Source organism: Nicotiana tomentosiformis, chromosome 6, assembly GCF_000390325.3.
Source record: "Nicotiana tomentosiformis chromosome 6, ASM39032v3, whole genome shotgun sequence".
In the NCBI taxonomy this organism is placed as follows: domain Eukaryota; kingdom Viridiplantae; phylum Streptophyta; class Magnoliopsida; order Solanales; family Solanaceae; genus Nicotiana; species Nicotiana tomentosiformis.
Window position 1 is genome coordinate 19,328,478 of NC_090817.1, and position 25,042 is coordinate 19,353,519.

General features: G+C 36.3%; 1 protein-coding gene and 1 long non-coding RNA gene across 2 annotated transcripts; one reads left to right on the top strand and one right to left on the bottom strand.

Annotated features, from left to right (window-relative positions):
* Positions 1–5,885: 5,885 nt before the first annotated feature.
* LOC104101406 (uncharacterized) lies at positions 5,886–10,742 on the top strand. Its single transcript, XR_011408379.1, has 2 exons — positions 5,886–6,183; positions 10,006–10,742. It is a non-coding gene; the product is annotated as an uncharacterized lncRNA (long non-coding RNA).
* Positions 10,743–10,753: 11 nt separating this feature from the next.
* LOC104101405 (NAD(P)H-quinone oxidoreductase subunit L, chloroplastic) lies at positions 10,754–20,590 on the bottom strand. The gene is made up of 5 exons (XM_009608837.4): positions 20,371–20,590; positions 19,997–20,086; positions 19,783–19,893; positions 19,360–19,454; positions 10,754–11,061 (listed from the first exon to the last, which is right to left on the bottom strand). Exons 1-5 carry the CDS (start codon positions 20,494–20,496, stop codon positions 10,908–10,910), a joined length of 576 nt encoding a protein of 191 aa, XP_009607132.1. The 5' UTR covers positions 20,497–20,590; the 3' UTR covers positions 10,754–10,907.
* Between the last annotated feature and the right edge of the window lie 4,452 nt (positions 20,591–25,042).

The following is a 25,042-nucleotide window of genomic DNA, read 5'->3' on the forward strand; positions in this document are numbered from 1 at the left end:
ACCATTATGCCTACGGGCTATATTTCTTCGAGCTCGAATCATTGACCCAACTAATAAGCCTAAAGGCTACATCACTTCAAGTTTGAGTAAGCGCTCGCTCGGTTATAGAGGCTACAAAGTCCAAGTTTGATTAAGTTGTTTAAATCCTTGTGAAAACATTCATAAGGCATGAATAAAGTCTTCACAAGACAGGAAACAAAACAGAAGCAAGTTAGTAAAAAGGGGATATTTTTACATACAAAATTGTTTACATGATTGATTACAACGTAAAAATTAAGGACTAAGCTTCATGGTCATCCCCAAGAGCGGTCTCTTCTCTATCGGGCTCCCCCCATTCTCGGATTCGCTCTTACTCTCATCGTCATCATCATCGTCATCGGAAACCAAGGCTTCAACATCGGCTTCGAGTTCTTTGGCCCTTTTTTATCTCTTCAGTGAGGTCGAAACCACGAGCATGGATCTCCTCGAGGGTTTCCCTCTGAGATAGGCACTTAGCAAGTTCAGCGACCCAATGTGCTTTAATATCGGCGATATCGGCTGCCTCTCTTTCTTGGACCTGGGCAGCTTCAACATCGGCCCAATAGACGGCCACAAGTGCATCTGCATCGGTCTTTGCCTTTTCAGCATCAGATTCGACCTTGGCAAGTACAGAGGCCAACCTAGCCTCGAGCTCCTCTATTCTTCTTACTTGAACCAAGCCTTTTTCCTTCATTCTCTGAAGTTGGGTTTCGGCCGATAATAACTGGGCTCGAGCAGTTTTTTTCTCTGTAGCAAAGCAGTCCATACCTTCTTTCCACTGCAAAGACTCCGCTTTTATCACGTCAACCTCCTCACAAAGCTTCCCGATCATCTCAATTTTTTGCTGCAACTGTGAGACTGAAAAATTAGCCATCTTTATGGTATCAAGGCCATAGGCTTTTAAAAGTATCATTACTTGCTCAGACAGATCGATCTGATTTCGGTAAGCCTTGGCCAACTCAGCTCGGAGGTCTTTTATTTCCTCTTCCCTTTGCCCTAAGAGAAGTTTTAAGGAGTTCTTCTCCTCAATAACCCGTTGAAGATCGGCCTCGTATCGACGTAGCTCGTTTTGGGAACGAGAACATGCTTCTCGATGAACTGTCGCTGCCTGCAAAGAAACAAGAAATGAAGTTAGAAACGAAAAGTAAACATAAAGGTAGTAGTACAAACAAAATAATTTTCAGGCTTACCTGATTCAAAGACTGTTGCACCCCGTGAAAAAGATCTGATTCATCACTAGTACCGATAACGTCCTCGATACCGGTAATTAAGTCACGAAAGGGATCCTCTCCATCATGAGGTTTGTCTAGATCGAGGGCCCCCAAAGCTTGGGCTTCCAAAATCACCCTTGCGTAAAAAGCTGGGAAGATGGGCGAATCTTCGATTGTTGCTGCCCCAAATGAATCACTTGGAGCATTCTCTTCGGTTCGAAGGGATTCAAGATGGCCCCCTTCAAATATATCCCCCATCCATTGGCTCCGATGGGATGCGTCTTCGATCTCCGATAATTCAGGGATTCTGCCTGAATCTTTCTCCGGTATATCCTCTGTTCGAGGCGGAGCCTCATGAAGTATCATCGATCTAGATGACAATGGGTCATCGGTGGTTCTTTTCGTTTGGGTCGCCAACTCGGACCCATCATTTTCTTCTTCTTCTTCATCTTCATCCCTTAGACGCAGAACTGATTCCACAGTCAAAGAAATGGCATTCTTGTTTGGCTTACGAGCCGTCCTCTTCTTCGGTTTTGAATCTTTGGGAACGAAGGCTCTTTTACTTTTATTTTCCTTCACCGGCTTTGGGACGGAGGCCAAAGTTACTTCCTCGTTGGACAAGGGCCTCAAAACCGCATTTTTTTCCAAACCTGCATATGGAAAATTTTATTAAAATATTTGGAAAGCATCACATTTGAATTATCAAAGAGTACGAGAAAGGGGCTTACCGTGATTTTTGGCCTCCCACCGACCCTTTGGCAAATCACGCCATGAGCGCTCGACGTACGTGGAGGTCGAAATAAGAGCTCGTACCCAGTTCTTGAGATCGGGAACTGCTTTGGGCATCCAGGGAAACGCTGCATCACAAAAAGAAGATTATCGATGAGAAAAGAAATGAAATAACAAAATAGAAGGAAGTAACAACAAGATCACACGTACGTTTCATATTCCACTTTTCGGGAAAGGGCATCTTTTCGGTCGGAATCAGGTCTGAAGTCCTCACTCGAACGAACCTGCCCATCCACCCCCGATCCTTGTCCTCGTCAATGCTTGAGAACAGATCCTTGGTAGCCCGACGCTAAAGATTTATTAACTCTCCTCGAAAAAGTCGAGGACGGTACAATCAGATAAGATGGTCGAGGGTGAACGACATCCCCTCGATTTTGTTCACAAAGTATCGGATCAAGATAACGATCTACCAAAAAGAAGGATGGACCTGGCCTAGGGTTATTTGGTATTGACAATAGAAGTCAATAATAACGGAATCGAGGGGACCTAACGTGAAACGGCAAGTATACACATTCAAAAAACCCTTCACGTAAGTGGTGATATCTTCGTCAGAAATAGGAAACATTATTTCATTTTTTCCCAATTGCAATCTCTCTTTAGCTGTTTGAGGTGCTTCTCGATTATCGAACACATGTACCTCGATAATGGATCACATCGGCCAGGGACCAATGAGCCTTTATCGACCTTAAAATCAGAAGTAAGAACACACGCCCCGGTAATGCACTCTTCCGGCCGTGGTTCTGCCGGTGTCTCATCGGCGGCACACTGTGAAGATGAAGCCTTCTCTTTTGAGGAATGGTTTGTGATGTTTTCATCATTTTCGAATTCAAAGATGAGGAATAGAATAAAGTGACAACGATTTGGTAAAATTGAAGAGGGGACTTTTGCAAAGAGAAATCATGGATTTGCGGGCAAGTCAGAGAATACGAAAAGAGACTTGGGAAATTTGGAAGATTGAAGATGTAAAAGTGATAAATGATGGCAGCTCAGTATCAGCGGTGGGTGACCACCGTCTCACATGCATTAAATGCCTTGAAATACTAAATCAACGGGATAACTAACGCGTACGTCATTATTGAGCCCGATGGAAACGTCAGTTTATAATCCGATCGAGCTATTAAAAAATCATATCGTTTCTCACCACATTCTTCCTGAGAAACGAGGGGACTGTCTGTATACGGTCGAAATAGATTTTGGTCTTCGTACGTCTGATCGAGTTCGAAAGATAAGTGATTGAAATGAGACTTCGAGATGGGTTCCGAAGATGGTACAAACAAGCTTCGAACCCGAGGGGTCGATCAGAATTGAGTTCGATATCATTATCAAAGCTCGAATCCAAATCGAACTATGATGCAAAGTAAAGCTATCAAGCTTATGATCCAGAGACCGACCAACATTGACCCCGAATCAATTCAAGGGTCCGAGTCAGAATCGAGCTCTAGCCAAGATCGAGAGCTCGAGTCAGAATCGAGCTCAAGCCAAGATCGAGATCTCGATTCAAGATCGAGCTCACAGACAAAAGCCGTTGCAAATTCCACTAGAGGAGAGAATCTTGGCAGGAATTGTGGAAAAACTGATTTATCATGGACTTCCCACTGAGTATTTTTAATTATATTTAAAGTAAGATCCCTCTACTATAAAGGTGAGGGTTATTATTTCTGTAAGGGCAGTTTTTTATGGAGCTCACATTGTAATTCAAGCACCATATCCTCTTATATTCAAGAGTTACTCTTTTAAGCCTCAAAAACTGATTCATCTTTGCTTAGACCTAAAAATCGTCTTCTTTACAACCTTGCTTATTTTGCAGTCCATATTGGATATTTCCTTTTATTCTTACGATTTGTATTAAGCTATATTACATATCCTTAGAATTACGTATAAATTCAACTCTATCCGTTTTTTGGGTAAACAAATTTATGTACGTTGATAATTTAAATAATGTTTACACTAGCTATGTAATTTAGCCGCTTGTAATATGTTGCCTACTTTATTTTTGGATTTTTTACATGCTTGATCTTTTTTAACTATTATTTAAAAAATAGCATCATTTATTGTTTATTCCATAAATAATTTTTTTTTATTATTAGCATATTATACAAATTAAGCTCAATATTTAATAAGTTAACTGACTCACTAATAATATGAATTACTTTTTTGTTCATCTCCATTCTCCCTTTCCAACATTCATCTTCTTCACTCCATTTTTGAAAATCCGATGCATATGTGAATGCCACCTAAATTCAAGATATATTGATTTATACGTCTTTTATACTTTATATATCAAGTATCACTTTAATTCAAAATGTATTTTATGTATATAATTATTATATATTTATTTGTGAAGTGCCATCTTATTTTAAGTATATTTTATATGTCAAGTGCCATTTTAATTCAAGATGTATTTTTTATGTATATTTTTTTGTATATTTATATGCCATCTTAATTAAATTTAAGATATATATTTTATGTATATTTCACATGTCTAAATGCCATCTTAGTTGAAGATGTATTTTTTATGTATATTTTTTATATATTTTATATGTTTAAATTCAATGTATATATTTTTTTATATATATTTTGTATATATTAACATATATTATTATCGAAGTAATATCTTTATGTTAAGAAAGGAAGAAAGAAGGAAGAGAAAAACTTAAGAAAGATAATTAAAAAGAAAACGAATGGAACAAATTTAGAAAATATATTGGTTTCGGCAGAAAACAAAATTAAGAAGATGAAGAAAAAGAAGGAAAACTAATAGATAAAGAGAAAAAAAGGCATGATTTTTGTACAAAGAATTATTGACTTTCCATTCAAATTTCTTATGTTTAGGGATTAATAATTAATATTCCTATTTTAATGGAACCGTGTGCTACAAATATAAATATTTTCCTGCCACAACTGTAATATTGAGTTTTCTGCTAAGAATTTGTTATATTTCTTTTAAACTATGACATGTTGTGATAATCATTCCACTATTAAGAGCAAACATTTCACATTATTTTCAACTCAAAATCAGGTCCAAACGTGCCCCATTTAGGCTGAAACAAAGGCCCAACTAAAGTCCATTCAAGCCTAATAAAGTGGCCCGTTAGAGCAGCCACAAGAACAGACCCAATCCGGCCACCCACCAGCCCAACCATAAACGACGTCGTTTTGCCTATAGCCAAAGACTCAATCTCAACCACTGATCTCTTTAGATCTAATGGACTAGAATTAATCCCAGTTAGCACTAGAAACTAGGAATGACAATGGGGCGGGGCGGTGGTTTAATATTTTTACTAAATTACACCTTTTCAAGTTCTTGTAGTTGTTATGGAATTTATTTTCACTTTTCATTCTTTTGTGATGGATGAATTAATAGGATCTTTACTAATATGAACAAAATGCTTTAATTTTTTCTGATAAGTTGACCTTTTAGTAAATAACTTTTGTAATTTGTTGTTATTATCTCCCTTGCGCACAGGTTTTGTAATTTGCTTTTTTTGCTTTCCTACATACTTCATATGATACTATTTTATATTCCTTTTCTTTATAAAATTATACTTCTTCAAAATATAACTAGTGAAAAGACTAGGTATTTGACATTTGATAATAGAAAATCTAAAATATGACTGAGGAATTTCTCATGTTAGCCCTCATTTTGTCGCTTGAAATAAAATGAGATTGAATAGTTATTGTTTAAGTTATGTATGCTTATAATTGATAAGCAAAAATACAAATAAGACGAATTGAAAAGAAGAAGAAAATTTGCCTGACGTGGCGGTTGGTCACGGGTGTGGTATGGGCCGGGTGGATGCGGGTTTAAAGAGCTCTGCGGGGCGGGTTGGGATTTTGCGGGTTACGGTAGAACCCGCGCCGCACCCCTACTAGAAACCCAAATTAGGGTTTGATTTTCACTCTTCTCTCTCTCTGAAACGACCGCCTCTCCCTCATCCTTTTGTCTTCTAAACAAAAAACTCCAACTGCGCTAAAAAATTGAACCCTAGTTTCTTCCTCCATTTATATATACTTTCTTAAGCTCTCTGCCGAAGGAGGGGGGAAAATTCTGGACATATTTATACTTTCAATTTTGTATTCTATCTCTCTCTCAAGTTTCAATTCGAAATCCAAAGGGGTAGATCTGAAACGACCTCTGCGCTTCAGTTTCATTGCCCCATAAAAGGTAAATATAACTCTACCCTCATTATTTTGTTGTTGAATTCACGTGCTTTAGAAATCATGCTTTACGATCTCATATTATAGAAATGTGGTTTATATGTGTTGGTTCGTTTATGTTGTGAATAACATATAATTTAAATAATCTGTTGTAATCCCTCTGCCATGTTGAAGTATGACTAGGGAATCGACTTGTAGTAAAATATAGAAAGAATCGATATTCTAGTTTCTCTTCAATGACATGTTTGAATCTATTGGTAGTTGATTTTAATGTCCTGCTCTTCTCTTTGAGTATAACCAGAGAGCATTTTGTAATATTTCTGTAGGTATTCTCTTTAAGATTTATTTTGTTAAGATATCATGTAAGTTTCCTGCCTAGATCTAGCCGAGAAGTGATTACTAGTATAGGTTTTTTCTAGAGCTGTTAGCTTATGCCATTTCCATTCCCCGAGTGTTGAGTTAGAAATATGCTAGATACCATGTTTTAGGATCTTCTTTTATGCACAAATCATGTCTCTTTAAAATCTGTATTGCTGGACGTATTATTCCAATGATAAATGTTTGACAAATTGTTCAAACAATTAAATTATTAACTCATGTTTTTTCACTTAGATACCATTAGGGGTGGCAAACGGACGGGACAGGTCGGATATGAGACGGGTTGAAACGGGTAATGAAAAAATGGATAAATTATCCCCGACCCATATTTAATACGGATAAAAAACGGGTTAACCGGCGGATAATACGGGTAACCATATTCATGGCTTCATGAATACGATCACTTTTGGGAGAATTCCTAGTCTCCCAAACTTAAGGAACCCCTAATTTGAGGTTTTACAATTGTAAAAGTTAAACCCATTGGTTATACATTAGTTATTCATTTTCTAAATGGATAATATGGTTCTAATCTATATTTGACCTGTTTTTAAAAAGTTCATTATCCAACTCATTTTTAATGTATAATATGGGTAATTAACTGTTTTCTTTTAACAATTTTGCCACCACTAGATACCATGTTTAACTTAATTAATTAGCTTGAATATTTATCCTATGTTGTCCATCTCTGTTTGTTATGTTGACAGTGTAAACGGGATTCTACATAATCTTTAAAAAGGTCACAATAGCTTAGTTTAGCCTCACTCTAAAAATAAGTATATCTTGCACCTCCAGCATGTTATTTTAGGTTCTCAGTTTTGGATTTTGTCCAAACTGATTCGATAGCTTAAGTTCTCTCTTTACATTCTTTCTACTATATTAGAAGTGCGAGGTGCGTCACCTCTTCGTTGACATCCCTGCTTAGAATTGGATGGTATTTTCGGAATTTCACTGTTTATTTGCTTTACCTATATTGTACTTCATAGCTTTATCACCTGTACTTACATGCTAAGTTTGTAGGGCCCACCTCAGTTCTCATGCCACGTGCTCGTTGCAGCATTGTGAAGCTGCCACTTCCTCATCATATTCGCCCCACTTTGATTGTTTCAAAGTCACACCTAGCATTTATTTACCCCTGAATTATCAGTTTATTACATTTAATGATTTTGGGTTTTAGGTAAATTTGTTGAAACATTGAGACTCTTTTAACTGCTACAAGAGTATCAAATGCCTGGTATTTTAGCGTACATTTGAGTATGTTTAGGGCTTTAGGCTACCATAACCACGCGGGTCCCACTTAAGCTCTCCCTTGAGGAAATACACCAATTATGCAATGCTAAAATCAACTAAGTATAAATTAAATCAATACCTAAATTGGTAATTAAATTAAAGCTTAGTATGTTAAACTACTAATTTAACTCATAAAAAATACAAGAATTAATAGTATGTGAGCCAAATAAACTCATAAAAATATAAGGATTAATAGGTTAGAAAAAATTATTGTTAGTTAATAGAGAAACTAATTTAAAGTTGAAAAGCTTTAAGTAAACTCAATGACTTAGTCCGTGTTAAAAAGAATGAACCCTTTCCATATTTGGAAACAATTTACCTTTATGCAATGATTTATAGCTACACAAAATATATGTGCCTCATTTTACACAAGTTCAATTTTTTTCTCTTAAACTCCGTGCCCAGTCAAATAGGTTCATATATATATATATATATATATATTTGTATGTATGCTTCGCATTGAAAATATTGGGTTTGGATCACCCAGCGGCTTAAGTGCTAAACCCACGCCTCTACTTTTCTCCACTTAAAAACCAGACTTTTGTCTGCAACAATGTTTAAACCTTTTATAGGAGTAGAAGTTTCATTGAATGCATCAAGAAGATGCAATCAATTCCAAAAAGGATTGCGAGAAGGTGCAATTAGGTCCAATACAAATAACAAAAGCTAGGCTATGCATAGGGAGCTATCAAAATCTAAAAACTTAACCGATGAATCTATATTGGAAAGGTTATACTAACTAAATAATTAAAGCAAAAGACATTTGGCTTTTGGGGATGATTAGAAGTTGTTATACCATTAAAACATTTCGATTCCTTTCTGTCAATACTACCCAAAAAATGCTTGCTGGTATCATCTTCCTAGACTTTTCTTCTGATGGCTTTATCAACCTTCCATCTGCACCAGCTTTCAATTGTTTCCTTCAAATTTGCTGGCATGACCCAACTAATTACAGAAATAGAATAAAACTTACTCCAAATATCAATTGCAACTGTACAGTACAACAACAACATACCCAAAATTATCCCACACCGTGGGGTCTGGGGAGGGTAGTGTGTACGCAGATTTTACCCCTACCTTGTGAGGCAATTGCAACGGTACAGTGTAAAAAAAAAGGGTAGCTGGCAGGGCTCAAACTTGTGACGTGCACATAACATACACATAACGCGTTGTGCTCTTACCACTCGACCATGGCAAGGTATTAGGACCATGGTTCCCAGGCCAAGTAGCGTAACACCCTGTCTTATTGAACACAATGACCTTGAACTTGAAATTAGGACTCTTAATCTATTTCTTTGAACCATAGGTATCCATAAACAGATCAAGTTTTTACTTGAAAATCTCAAGCTTTGGAATTCCTGCCTTATAATTCTGTGAATATGCTACAGATTGAAAAGAAATTGAAAGCAAATTCTTAACAATGTTGTTAAGAGCAATGTTGTCTTGTTCATGTCAATAATTGATGCTATTTACTTCATACTTCATCAAAAAAACAAAACAATCGATGCTATGTAATATGTGATGCTGGTTCTAGAATCTTGTCATGCCTCATTAAGCATTTCAATGCTGTGGGCTCTGCAGCAACACATCTTTAATATAGTAATAACTTTGTCATTATGCAAGTTTGAGATCTGGATTTCTCTAGAATGGCCAAGTACAAGTAGCTTGGAGGGTAGGTAGTAGGTATTAGGATTCAACATATGACAACGTTAAATTGCGAAGTGGAAAGCGAGCCTAGGGCTTTGGTCTAGTGGTAAGAGTGCAACACGAGATGTGTGGTTAGTCGCACGTCATGGATTTGAACCCTGCCTCAATCAAAAGTATGGTATTTAAGTGGAGAAGGTAAAAAGGCTGGTCCATTATCCACCGATTTTCTAACAGTGGGCCACCGGCCCTTGGGGATATCTCTATTATTAAAAAAAGAAATTGTGAAGCAAAAAGCTTGGATGTGTTGTCGCACACATTCATTTTTTGTATTTAATATTTGTAGCGATCGACAATACTTTGTCCCTTGATTGTATCCTTCCTCCAATCTACAGCTTGAATAAACTCATGTGGTCTTCTTTTCTTAGTTGCAAGTGTAATTTCTGTGTCACTAGTTTGTCTTCAATTAAACTACTAGCTAAATAATTTGTGATAATGGGCTTGTATGCTACTATTGCAGTAGGAAGTAGAAGTCCTCTGCCTTGTACATGCAAAGACATTTTACCATGTCTGCTGATCCTGCTTTGGTGGATGAGGATGCTTCGTCAGGCTCAGGAGGGGACTTAAACATGTTAGATGGACACAATAAGCATCAACCTGTAACACCAAATTCGGGTCGTCGCAAGAGAGGTCGCAAGGCAACTGGCGATGCTATAGTTGATGCTATGCTGGAAATTGCAGCTGCTTCAAAGATGAGAGCAGCTACCATTATGAGGAATGAGGAGCGCTTTGCTATAAGCAAATGCATAAAAGTATTGGATGAAATGCAAGGTGTTGATCAGAGTATCTACTTCTTTGCATTAGATCTGTTTGAGAATCCAAATGCCAGAGAAACCTTTATCTCTCTTAAGAATGAGAGACGGTTGACATGGTTGCAGTGCAAGTTTAACACCTCGGCAAATGCAGCTAACAGATGAAATTAAGAACCCTGTTACAATTCTATTAGTTCTTGACCTTGATTTAGGGGATTTTTGCTAGGACTTTTTGACTGTATATTGTTATTAGTTCTTGACATTTAAATAGAGGATTTTACCTGAGGGGACAGTATATTTAGTTTCTCTTCAATGACATGTTTGAATCGATTGGTAGTGGATTTTCATGTCCTGCTCCTCTTTGAGTATAACCAGAGAGCATTTTGTAAGATTTCTGTAGGTATCATCTTTAAGATTTATCTTTTTTTCAAGTACCACATCGTTACATAGTTGTAGTTGGTTGTTCAAGTCATCTTTTTAAACTTGTTACAACATCTTGCATGTATGTAGCACAATAATGGACTAGTGACTATTTGGAACATATGATTAATCATCATTATACAAATTCAAATTTACAAGAGCCAAAGAGATTATTTATGGACTTCTATATTTATTGTACTTCATAGTCTTCTTCAGTAGCCCATGGATACTTCCTGTACGTATTCTTAATTTGAGATGGATTTTCTGGCGTAGACCATGGGTACTTCATTGATGGATCTCTTGGAAACTTTCTGAAGTTCAGAAATGGTGCCCATAGAAGAAGCCTAGTTTTTGAAACAATTATCTTGGTCAATATATCAACCAACTAATTATCAATTCCAAACACGAGAAAGCATTAGGAAAGCTGATTAATATTGTTCTTTTAATTAACTACCGACTAGGGTCTATTTAGAAGTGATGATCGTGAAAGTTTTTTTTTTTTTTTTTGTGTGTGCGGCGAATTTAGCAAAAAGATAGTAGTAACTAAACAATGCATAATGTAATTAAGGGCAAAAATGTTAGTACAATATTTTGCTTAGTCAAAATCCATGAATCAAACAAAAGAAAATAAATTTCAGTAGTCAATATTTTCATAATCCCTTAATTTGTTTCAATTCCTTCATAAATGCTATAATTCTATCTTTACCATATCCCATTAATTGATTCCAAATATCTTAAGCTGTCGGCAGAGGTGAAACCAGGATTTGAACTTTATGAATTCGGGATTCTAGTCCTTTTAAATTATTGAATTCTAAAAGTAATAAGTATTCACAAGACAAATATAATATTTAAACCAAAGTTACTGAGTTCGACTGAACTCGTAACCGATACACTAACTCCGCCCTGACTTCCTGCTAGCTCGTCTTATCCATGCAAAACCCTTATACCAATGATTTTTGTCATTTTTGTATCGACTATTTTGCTTATATGGAATTTGCTTTTGTTTTTCCAATTCACTAACAATATAACAATTTCTTACAAGATAAATATAATTTAATATGTGATAACATTTAATTACCATTTTTATGAAGTTAAGTTGCTTACACTAGTATGATTAAGGACGTATCTGATGGAGTTAAAACCCGCGTCAGAACAGTGGGAGGGGACTCAGACCACTTTCTAGTTGTAATGGGGTTGCACCAAGGATCATCTCTTAACCTGTTTTTATATAGACATACTCGCCACATTCAAGGGGATGTGTCATAGTGTATGTTATTTGAGGATGATAATATACTGATTGACGAGACGTTCACGGGGCGGTGTTAACCCGAGACTGGAGGTTTGGAGATAGATCCTAGAGTCTAAATATTTCAAGTTGAGTAGGACCAAACATAATACTTTGAGTGCAATTTCAGTAACGGGACCAATGAAGCGTACGTGAAGGTAAGGCTTGATACACAAGTTATGCCCAAGAGATATAGTTTCAAGTACCATATATCTATAATTCAAGAAAATGGAAAGATTGATGAGGATATTACACATCGTAATGGAGCGGGATGGGTAAAATAGAGGTGCACATCCGGGGTTCTATCTGATAAGAATGTGCCACCTAAACGTAAAGAGTAAGTTCTGCAGAGTGGTTGTTAAACCGACTATTTTGTGTGGGGTAGTCAAGAACTCCAATGTCCAGAAGATAAAAGTAGCAGAAATGAGAATGTTGAGATACATTGCAGGCGTACCAGGATTGATAAGATTATAAATGAAGATATTCAGATCAAGGTGGGAGTGACCCTGTGATGACCTAAAATGTCATCTTTAAATTTAATAAGTAATTCTGTGTTCTAAGACCTCAAAAGACCATTTTTTATTTCTCGACTTGCGTGCGCAGTCCGTACAATTTTTCGAAAAGTTTTCATGTGAAAAATGGATTAAAATGTGAAATAAAATTTTAAAACTCAATTGAGTTGACTTTGGTCAATATTTTTAGCAAACGGATCCGGATCAGTATTTTGACAGTTTCGATAGCTCCGTATCGTGATTCGGACTTGGGAGTATGCCCGGAATTTGGAGGTCCCTAGCTCAAGTTATGACTATTTAACAGAACTAACAATTTAAAGGCTAAAGATTTTCAAGTTTGACCACGAGGTTGACTTTTTGATATCGGACCCGGAAGCCAATTCTGGAAATTTGAACAGCTATATTATGTCATTTATGACTTGTGTGACAAATTTGAAGTCATTCCGGATTCATTTAATATGTTTTGACACGAGATTTGCATATTGAAAGTTTAAAACTCAAAGTTTGAATCGGGGTGTGAATTGTAATTTCAGCGTTGTTTGGCGTGATACGAGACCCCGAGTAAGTCCGTATTATGTTATTGGACTTATTGGTATATTCGTACGGGGTCCCGAGTACCCCGAGAGTGATACAGATTGAAATCGGATCAAGAACTGGACTTAAGCAAAATATGTATTTTTCCTTCTACTATGATCGCACCTGCGGATGTTTCTCGCAGGTGCGAGCTCGCAAAAGCGAGCCTTCGATCGCAGATGCGCCCGGGCGTAGCTGGGCAAAAGTCTGCAGGTGCGAAAACCTGCACGCACCCGCGCGTCTGCAGAAGCGGACCAAATGATTGAAGAAGCGAAGGCAGCGCATGTGCGCATTTTTCCTCCGCAGGTGCGAGGCCTCGCCTGGCAGCCCCATTTCACAGATGCGAGATGTTTCTCACAGATGCGAGCTTGCATATGCGAGCCCAGGCACCGCAGGTGCGAAAATGCCTGGGCAGTGTATATATCGAAGAGTCCGACATTTTTACTCATTTTGGTCATTTTGAGCTCGGCTAAGGCAAACTTTTGGGCGATTTTCACGGAAAACATTGGGGTAAGTATTCCTTATCCTATATTGATTATATTTCATGATTTCATACTCGTTTATATCATGAATTCGTGAATTTATGGAAGAAAAACCAGATTTTTCTAAAATCTTCCAAAAAGGAGAAATTTAGATTTGAAGGTTCATTTGATATCGGAATTGGATAATTTTTATATGGTTGAACTCGTATCGGAACGGGTATTCGGATTTAGTGAGTTTTTACGGGATTTGAGATGTGGGTCCTACTGTCGAATATTTAAATGAATTTCGAATTTTTATCCGGAAAATTTGTAAATTCATATGGAATTAATTCCTATGATTAGTATTGAATATATCGAATTGTTTGTGAATAGATTTGAAGCTTTCGGAGACAAATTTAAAAGGAAAAGCTTTGGTTGAATAATTGATTGGAATTTGCAAAGCGAGGTAAGTGTCGTGATTAACCTTGACTTGAGGGACTAGAACCTTTAAATTAATTGTTATGTGAATTGAATGTGAACGACGTATAGGTGAGGTGACGAGTGTCTATACGTCGTCAAATTAATTGTTTGCCTGCTTACTTGAAAAATCATAAATTAATTATTATAATAATTATTTCTCTCCTATTCTTTGTCAAATATTAATTCTTGAATTCCTGCATTAATTGTTACATGCTATTTGAATTATGTGTTTTAATTGTTATTTGACATTTATCATATTAAATATTAAACTGCCTATTTTCTCCCTGATTTCTATAATAATCTGCTATTTGTCATTGTTTGTTTCATAATTAAATTATAATTATTGTATGCTTGTTGTCTTATAATTTTATATTAATTGTTGCATTTATTGAGAAAATTTCTTCTATAAGAATTGGTAAATGAATATGTTGGAGGAGCAGGTTGCACGCCGCAACAGAATTAATTATAATGAATATATTGGAGGATCGGGTTGCATGCCGCAACAGACTTATGAAAAGTCCATATTGGAGGATCGGGTTGCACGCCGCAACAGACTTATAAAAAGTCCATATTGGAGGATCGGGTTGCACGCCGCAACTGACTTATAAAAAGTCCATATTGGAGGATCGGGTTGCACGCCGCAACATACTTATTAAAAAGTCGACATACATATATATATTGGGGGATCGGGTTGCACGCCGCAACAGATTTGATTAAAGGAATATATTGTGAGAGCGGGTTGCACACTGCAACAGAATTGAATGTGAATATGTTGTGAGAGCGGGTTGCACGCTGCAACAGAATTGATGGAAATGATAATTGGTTATGACTGCGGAGTTGGCTTCAATTATTATAAATGAGTTACATGGTTTATTTTTATTATTGTTGTTGTTACTAATATTGCGTACAGGTAATGTAAGTGACCCGCCTTAGCCTCGTCACTACTTCGTCGAGGTTAGGCTCAACACTTCCCAGTACATGGGGTCGGTTGTACTGATACTACACTCTGTACTTCTTGTGCAGATTTCGGAGTTGGTCCCAGCAGCGTGCCATAGACTTGCTCGGATTTCAGCTATTCAGAGGAGACTTGAGGTATAACTGCATGGCGTCCGCAGTTCTGAAGTCCCCGTCTATTTTACTTTAGTTGTGTGTTTATTTCCAGACAACTTTATTTTATTAAGACCTTTATTTGTATTATTCTAGAAGCTCGTGCACTTGCGACACCAATTCTGGGATGATATTTAGACACCATTATTTTTTATGGATTATTTCACTATATTTCAAACTTTGCTTCCGCTTTTGATTTCTTGATTATTAATACTGTAAAGATTGTTTAAAAATTAGTTAATATTATTCTAACGTTGGCTTGCCTAGCATGTGAAATGTTAGGTGCCATCACGGTCCGAAGGTAGAAATTTCGGGTCGTGACAGGCCCGATTGTAATGACATGGCCGGTCGTTTTATGTATTTGAATCCCATTCTCTTATTTGATGCTTTCTTTATTTGTGTTTGTAATTTTGTGACTTGCGGAGGTGGTTAGTTTGGTTTTAGGAAAGTTTGGGAGTGAATCGAGACACTTAGTCTCATTTTGGAAGCTTAAGTTGTAAAAGTTGACCAAGGTTTGACTTTGTATGAATGATCTCGCATTGGTGTTTTGATGGTTCCGGTTCATATGGTAACTTTGGATTTAGAGGTATGTTCGAATTTGGATTTGGAGGTTCCTAGAATGTTTTGGGTTTATTTTTCGAAAGTTGACAACTTGAAGATTGTGAGAGTTTATAGGTTCGGCCGGGAATTAACTTGATGATATCAGACTTGGATTATTATTTCGAGACTTAGAATAGGTCCATATAGTGGTGTGGAACTTGTGTGCGAAGTTTGGTTGGAAACCATATTTTTTAGGTATGAATCAGATGCTTGGTTGGAAATTGGAAGTTCTTGAACTTAAGATAAGGATTTTGATCGTCGATTCTTGGGGTTGATATTATTCATAATGTTTCGAGTCCTTGGATAAGTTTTAATTAGGTATATAGACATGTTGTGGCTGGACGAGATCCTGAAGGGCTCCGGTGTATTTCAGATTGATTTCGGACCATTTGGAATGGTTGGGGCAATTCTGGTTCTGGTGCATCACACCTGCAAAGGTTTGGGGGCAGGTGCGAGGTCGCAAGGGTGGCTGGGCTGTCGCATATACAGAGTTAAGGTGTTCTGGGGAGTTTTGGGTCTATAAAGGAGAGGGTTTCAGGTGCAAAGGCGTACCTGCGGAGTACTGGTACGCACCTGCTAGGATTGAAGGCCTGAGGGAATTGCCTCTACTCGTGCGCACCTGCTAGCCCGCAAATGCAAAATTGCAGGGCAGATGTTATATTTCGAAGGTTTGGCCTATTTTATTATTTTGAGTTTTGGAGCTCGGTTAGAGGCACTATTTGGGGAGAATTTCATCACCACTTTCGGGGTAAGTGATTTCTACTTGATTTTGTTAACATATTATATTTTCTCATGAATTTTTACACATAGATTATGGTATTTGGAAGAGAAATTTGGGATTTTGACTATAATTTTGAAGAGTGTAAATAGCAAATTTGGGAGTCGAATTGGACTCAATTTTAGAATCTAATCACATATTTGAATCTTGAGGTTATGGGTAGTTAGGATCTACCTTCTGACTCGGGGTTTTGACCGTATTGACCTCGATTGACTTTTGTTGATTTTTTGGGGATTTGATTAAAGATTTGAAGTTTATTGTTTGTAATTGATTCCTATGGCTTTGTTTGATGTTATTGAGTTGTGTTTGACTAGGTTCGACTCGTTCAGAGGTTGATTTGAGAGGTAAGGCTATTTTGGAAGGTTGAAGGATACCGGGTGAAGGTAAGTCTCTTGACTAACCTTGTTAAGAGAAAAACTCCTAGGATTTGGCTTGATTACTACTCCCCTCCCTTTCAATTTATTTGAACCCATTTGACTGGGCAAATAGTTTAAGAAAAGAGAGAGAATTTTTGAACTTGTGGTGTAAAATGAGGCACATATATTTTGTGTGACTATAAATCATTGCATAAAGATAAATTGTTTCTAAATAGGGAAAGAGGTCATTCTTTTTGGCACAGACTAAAAAGGAAATATGTTCACATAAATTGAAACGGAGGGAGTATATGTTTAAGGTATTGGGGATGGTGTATAGATGGGGTGGCGAGCGTATATGCACTTACCAAGTTACATCATGACCGGGGTAGAATTGGGATACTTTATGCCTTGTTTTGATTATGTGCTTATTTTATTCATGATTTGTTTGGCTTATATAACTACGTTTGCTCTCTTATTCATGTTAGAGATCATGCCTAGGTTTATAATTATCTATGAAGGTATGGTAACTTATCATTGGTATGTTGAATTGCTTGAATTATCTGTAGCCATAGTGAAACTCCATGAGCAGACATGTTTTATTTTTAATTATGCATTAAGTCCTTATGCATCTTTTATTTATAATTCTTAAGCATATGCATATATTTTGTATATGGATACCTGATTTGGACTAAGAAATTTGGAACAAAAGGTAAGGCGTGTGGATGAAATACAGTAATAGCACATAAGACACGATGATCAGATATTTGATTATATGTGAGCTATCAAGCTCTTTTTTGCGCTTTAATGAAGATCTGTCCCTCTAGAGTCAGGTGATTACCCATGTTACTTAGGGCTCTGTGAGAATGGCCGATACATGAATTGTGTATCGGGTCGATGCATGAATTTTGTATCGGGTTATGGTAATACATGAATTTTGTATCGTGGTACATGGATCTTGTAGCAGTTTTTGTAAGAAATTGAGTTTGAGCATTCTTAGATATCCTTGACTTATTTAGATATTAATTGTTACTTGCCATCTTTATATGCTAGTTGGAAGCCCCGACTCTGTTGAATTGAAGCATGCCACCTTTATATACTATATATGAGCATCGTTATAATTATTTTTTGAGCTAGAAAAGCATGGTTTATACTTTTCGAATGTTGATATCTTTGATTCTTATTATTCATGAGATTATTTACTGTTTCAGTTTACATCTCTATTATTTATATCTATGTTTTAAGTATCTTGATTCTTACAGCCTAGCCACTATTTTTTTGAGGTTAGACTTAATTGATAGTTACTGGGTGCTGAATGTGGTGTAATCATACTATACTTTTGATATTTTTGTGTGCAGATCCTCAGGTAGGTGCTAGCGGAGCCACTTGATTGAGCTTAGGTGTTCGCACAGAAACTTAGGGTGAGCTGCACTCCATAAATTAATTTTGCAGTGCCTGAGTCCCTATTCTTTATCATTTTCTGTCTAATTTATTATTTCAGACAACTTTATTCATGTATTCAGGCCTGTACTTATTCAACATTTGTTTGTGTCTTTCTGCCACCTAGTCTTGGGTGTTATACTGTTTTGGCCGCGTTTAAGCCATGTTATAACTGTATTAGATATATTATTGTTTTGAGGCTATTTCTATCTTTATGTTTTTATATGTTAATTAAAGGAATCTGACTTTTTTTTTGTTGATTGTGAGTTGGCTTTCTTAGCAAGTGCAGCTAGGCACCATCACAACCTAAGGTGGGATTACGGGTCGTGATAATATTGGAGAACAAGATTCGGGAAGCAAGACTTAGATGGTTTTGAGCATATGAAGAGGAAGCACAGATGCCCTAGTAAGGAGGTGTGAGAGGTTGCTCTTGATGAGTCTGAGAAGATGTAAAGGTAGGCCAAAGAAGTATTTGGGAGAGTTGATTAGGCAGGATTTGGAGTTGCTTCAGCTTACTGAGGATTAAGGTAGAAGGCTAGTAGGTAGTCGAGAGTGTTTATTCTCACTACTAGTAGTATTAGTGTTAGTCTTGTTTTCTATTATTGTTAGCTTTTTATAATTATATGTTGTTCTTTTCGCTTCGTTTTCTTATTATCTTGTTGTTGTTACTACTTGTTGCTATTTTTTTTTTCATCTTTCGTTGAGCTGATGGTTTATCGGAAATATCCTCTTTATCTTCTAGGTTGGGATAAAGTCTGCGTGCACACTATCTTTCCCATACCTACTTAACTTGTCTGTTTTTTTTTTTTTTTTTTTCGTTGTTGTATTTTTATGAGGCTAAGAGTAATGTTTATTGTATAAACTTACATGTTCCGTCTGTATAGCATATGTTTGAAAAAAAAAGGATCATATGCCTACTTGATCGAATTAACTTAACGATTCATGAATTTAGTTTCCTCCTTTTCTTTTAAATGGTGAAATACGACAATTTACCCAATCTTTGCCAGATTTTCAGGTAAATAAATATCGAGATATGGTATAGTTACCACTTACCCTGGAAAGAAGATGAAGACAAACATGAACTGCAAATACATCTCCAATAGGTCCCTCTTATACCACCTTTTCCTAAGCCAGGTCATTATGATAGGCTGCAATCAAAGTCACGTATAACTTTAAGAAATTGATAAAGAAAATAAATAAATAAATGAGAGCTACTATAGACAATTAGCATATAAAGTTTTAGAAACCTTATGTTCTAATTTCTTTTTTAAACTTTAAGTTGCATATACCGATGATATAAAGAATATTTACACGATCAAATTATTTATAAGGTAATTATGAGTAAATTCATATAGTTAGTATTAATTAACAACATGATAAAAAGGTAACTTACTTGCAATTAAATTACAATGACAACATGAAAAGTTATATTATTCGTAAATAAAACTTAAAATCAATTTTTTTATCTCCACTTACTGGGGCAACAAGGAAGTAGAAGAATGCAGAAATGGCCAATTGGATCAACACCGAAACCAAGTCTTCTTCATTATTCACACCTGTCACTGCCAAAACTGGCTCTGCACCTACCTATATATTATGGATTCATGAAAAACTAATCCTTCAGAAAGAGCAAACATATAAAAAAATAAAAAAAATATTGAGTTAATTAATCTCAACAAATGGGTCTTACAGTGGCAATAAGTGCGCCAACTTGAATAGCCAATAAGGATTTTGAAGAAGCCAGACTTTCAATAGCCTTCAAATTGATGCATTTTGATGCCTATTATTGAATTCAAGAAAAAAGAAGAGTGGTAAATTCCTTGATGGTAATAATTGTTGTATCGTGAAAGTTTGCGAACCCTAAGTTGCTGCCATGTGACCAGGAGGTTACGGGTTCGAGCCATGAAAACAGCATGTGCCAGAAATACATGGCAAGACTGCGTACAAGAGACCCTACTGGTCCGGCCGTTCCCGTACCCCGCGCGTACCGGGAGCTTAATTAGTGCACCGAGCTGCCCTTTATTATAAAAGTTTGTGAACACTGAAAAAATAAAGAAATCAAACCTTTAATTTTTGAATAGATGATTTATGAGATTTTTCCTGGCTTGAAGCTTTAGTGGAGATAAAAGGAGCTTTGCTCTGGAGAAGAGGAAGAGAAGGCAAAGCCTTTGGGACAAAGGAGGTGTTCATCTTTTGGGCCACCTGTTTGTGGTTTTCCTTATCTGCTTTGGTTTTTAGAATGCAAGCAAAGGGACAAAAACAGAAATGCAATTATTTTTGAGTCCTCACATTCTTTTAGCTTTTTCACAACATAATAATGGGAAGTTTCAAAAAGTTTTCATTTTTGAAAATAATTAAAAGAAAAATCGTTTCAGTTAAAGATAAGGTTGGTCATTAATTCGTTTTACTACTATGGAAGAGGAAATAAGATCTCTTCGTCCGACCAAAAACCGTCATTACCATCTATCGTTTCTAAGTATCAATATAATTTATTTAACAAACAAACTCCCCTTAGGAACCTTTACAGCTTGTTTGGAGGGTTATTATATATCGTTTCATAATGTATCGTATAATATTATATTGTATTGTACTGTATGGTTTTAATGTATACAATGTTTGGATAGATTGTATTGTTTGCCGTCATTTTATGATGTCATGCACCAACAATATAAAAAATAAACCTGCAATATTATAAAGAAAAAGTAAGGTACGAGTAGAGCCGTCAAAATGGGCTTGACCCGTGAGGCCATCCCAACTCAGCCCGCTACTTTGGTAGAGTTGGGATAGGATTTTTTGCGCCCATTTAAAATGTAAAAATTGCACGGGGCGCCTTATTTGGTCGCCCACATTTAACCTATACTTACTTTTAATTTTTTTTTAAACTTGTACCCACTTTTAAATAACTTCACGCCTCTTTCTCCTCCTCCCTCCCCTCCTTCTTTTTCTTCTTCTTTGGGTGACAATATTCTTTCCTCTAGATGATATTATTATTCTTCACATAAAGCGAAGCTCTTGGATTCAGGAAACTTGGTTTAATTGATGATTTGTTAGGGAAGCCAATATGGCAAAATTTTGATAAACCCACTGATACATTCCTTCCTAGTATGAGGATGGACGACGGGAATGTCACGACCCATTTTCTGAACAAGTCGTGACCGGCATCCGATCACTAAACATGACCGAGCGAACCATCTGTGCTTACCAAATCTATTATAACTTCAAACTTTATATGCAACAAGGCAATACTTTAACCAAATACTTTTGATTAATTTAAATATTTAAAATAAATCAACTCCAAAACTTTATTCGTAGTAACTACTGAAATACTACTAAATTATTATCAAAAACATCTTAATCTTAACCTGCCGACTGTGTCTATGAAGCCTCTACTGATAAACTGACGCACTACTCAGGACATGAGATTTCCTGGCCAGTTCTCTAAGTGAACAAAGAAATAGCTAAATAAAGATGACACTAAGGAGTACTCCACGAACAACAGCGAAACTCACCAATAGCACTGGAAGTGAGGGAAGTCCTAACCCGTAGCCTGCTCGCCTGCAAAATCGGTTACTACGTTGTACCGCAGACCAACGTAGGTTCCCAAAAGAGAACGTCAGTACCATCCATTATACTCAGTGAGTCTCAACGACAGGGACAAAACTTTAATAACATATACATTACAAGGAAAGATTCTAAATGCATGTAAAACATGAATCTTATAAAAACAATTCTAAAATAATTGCATAATAGCAGTTTATGAATATTCTACAGAAATTCTTTCTTTTTTTATTTTTTTAAAAAAATACATCACTTTATACTTTGGGAGTTCCAACTACCCTGACTTAATTCTGTCTCAGTCAACGTGTGATCAGCACGGGTTCGATCCCAACCTGATCGAATAGGCCCAATCCACAAGGTGCCACTCGTTTCATGGTTCTCAGCGCTGATGTGCTATACCTTAGCTTGGCTAGGCAAATTCTCAGCAACGAGACACTCGGCTCGTGTACTCCCTACTTTGGCACAAGTAGTTTCAGGAAGTCAACGCCTTGGTCAGGACCCTCGGCCTGGACAATGACCCCTTCTCAGAATAGAGGATACTCCCTAAAATCTTTTCTTTCTAAAACTTCTTCTTGTGATTTTTCAAGTTTAAATCTTTTCTGAAACATCCTATGCATATTCATACCGGTATCCTTAATTGTAAAGCATGGCATAAGAATGAAATAAACATTTAAAAGTATTTCTAAAGATTCTTGATTTTTTCATTAATTTTCAACATGAAAATGGCATATACGAATAACACAAAAATCTGAAAATTTATGCACATATATCATAATAAATCATCTAAACTTTAGTTAGAACAATTCTAAGTTAATAGGTACTCAATAGCTCCAATTAAGTACATATTAACTCTTTTAAGCAATTCATCAAACACCTTGTATGCTTTCTTTTGTGAGTTAAACCACTTTAGTAAAATGGTTATATCAACTCACCTCAAAACTCCTTGAGCCAATACGTAGGCCCAAGTCCGATTTATACCCGTCAAACAATTGATTCTACAACAACCAGTGTATTTGAATTAATTTCAGAGTTTCATACCTAAACATAAAATTTAATTTTGATACAGAGAAAGAAGGGAATTAACTATTCAATTCTTACCTACCACTACTTTAGGATAATTGATAATAGGGAATTTTATATACCTTAGTTCAAGAATTAGTGATTTGTAAAGAACCCTAGAATTTTCGTTGCCTGCGTGTTTAAGTTCCGTAGCCTTTGTGCTTGCTGCGTGAACAAAACAATGTTTTGTTTCTCTATTTCGAATTAGGCTTTTTAGCCTTCCGCCTGTGAATGATCAGAGGTTTGTTCGATTAAGACTTTAAGTCTTTTGTATGTGTGAGAAACAGAATGCTATTTGTTTTCTTAAAGGCATTAAGCCCTTTGTTTTCCTTTCAATACCTACTTTATGGGTTAGTCACGTGACTCCCTTTTTTTTAGTTTTATTGCCTTCTCTTTTTTTTATTTTTTTTATTTACTTAACTAGTATTTAATGATACTCACTTCTAATAACTAATAATATCAACTTTATTAATATTCCCTATTTGTATATCAAATTATTTATAAATAGGGAAGTAACTCAAAAGTCAATCACAAGGGTTTAAATCCGTAATAGAAGTATAATTTATTTTTTTTATGCACTTAAGGCAAGATTAAAAAAATAAAATTAAATTCTATATTTAGCGTGTGTTGAAACTTTTATAGATTTGAGGAGTGTTACAATCTTCCCTCCTTAAAAACATTCGTCCTCGAATGTTACTAGGGCCGTATTATTATGCTAACAATCATTCCTTAATTCCTTGAACTTCTTAAGTTTTCTTAGCACTACTCACTTTCCAAAGGGACTCTAAATTTTGGCTAACTCCCTAAATTTTCAAAATTTTCGGCAGAGTTTCCCTTATAAATTGGACTATCCAAAAAAAAGATATCCCTGTTACCAATACCACAACTACACCAACAACAATCAAATATACCATAACAGGCCATTCATATGCACCATACACAACTCATAAACTAATTACTCACACTCCGGCAAGGAGGTACCACAATAACCAACCAAAACCTAAAGCACAACACTTCAACAAAAAAAGTAAATAACTTTAATGAATTAAATATACTCTAGCATGGCACTAAATTATTAAATAACTAAATATACTTTGATAGAAACTAAATTACTTCAACAACTAAGTGTAATCTAGAAAGGACATAAACACATGCTAACTTGTATTTAATAAATAAAATATATATGCCAAGCCAAACTTAGGTTCACATACCTTTTTCCTCAAATAAATATGGATATTTCTTCCTGATATCTTCCTGGACCTCCCACGTAGCCTCTTTTGAATCATGATTACTCCACAAAACTCTTATCGATGCTATATCTTTTGTTCTCAACTTTCTTACTTGCCTATCGAGAATTTCTATAGGTACCTCTTCATAAGTCAAGCCTTCTTTAATTTCTATGGTATCGGTAGGTGTTATATGCGACTCATCATGAATGTACTTTCTAAGCATAGACACATAAAAAACAGGATGAACATAGGACAACTCAACGGGCAACGCTAGCTCATAAGCCACGTTTCCCTTCTTTTCTATAATCTCATAAGGTCCAATAAATCTAGGACTAAGTTTTCCCTTCCTACCAAACCTCATAACTCCTTTCATTGGTGAAACTTTCAAAAACACCTTGTCACCAACCATGAACTCTAAATCACGATGCCTCTTGTCAGAATAGGACTTTTGACGATTCTGAGCCGCTTTCAGTCTTTCTCTGATTAGCTGGACTTTCTCTAAGGCCTCACAAACAAACTCTGGACCAATCAATGGAACCTCTGCTGGTTCAAACCAACCCACTGGAGACCTACATCTTCGCCCATACAACGCTTCATAAAGAGCCATACCAATGCTGGCCTGATAGCTGTTATTGTAAGCAAATTCTATAAGTGGTAAGTGATCATCCCAATTACCTCCAAAATCTATAACACATGCCCGCAACATATCTTCGAGTGTTTGAATGGTCCTTTCTGCCTGGCCATCGGTCTGTGGATGGAAAGCGGTGCTCAAATTGACCTTGGTACCTAATCATTTTTGAAATGCCTTCCAAAAATATGCCGTGAACTGAGGGCCTCTGTCAGATATGATTGAAACTGGAGTACCATGCAATCAGACTATTTCTTTGACG

Excerpts from the sequence above, each read along its gene's own strand:
- LOC104101405 (XM_009608837.4), bottom strand. The coding sequence starts at position 20,496 with ATGAACACCTCCTTTGTCCCAAAGGCTTTGCCTTCTCTTCCTCTTCTC. Across the intron at positions 20,087-20,370 it reads CATCTATTCAAAAATTAAAG|GCATCAAAATGCATCAATTT; the intron begins GTTTGATTTCTT and ends ATTCAATAATAG. Across the intron at positions 11,062-19,359 it reads GTCTTCATCTTCTTTCCAGG|GCTTCTTCTATGGGCACCAT; the intron begins GTAAGTGGTAAC and ends TTCAAAAACTAG.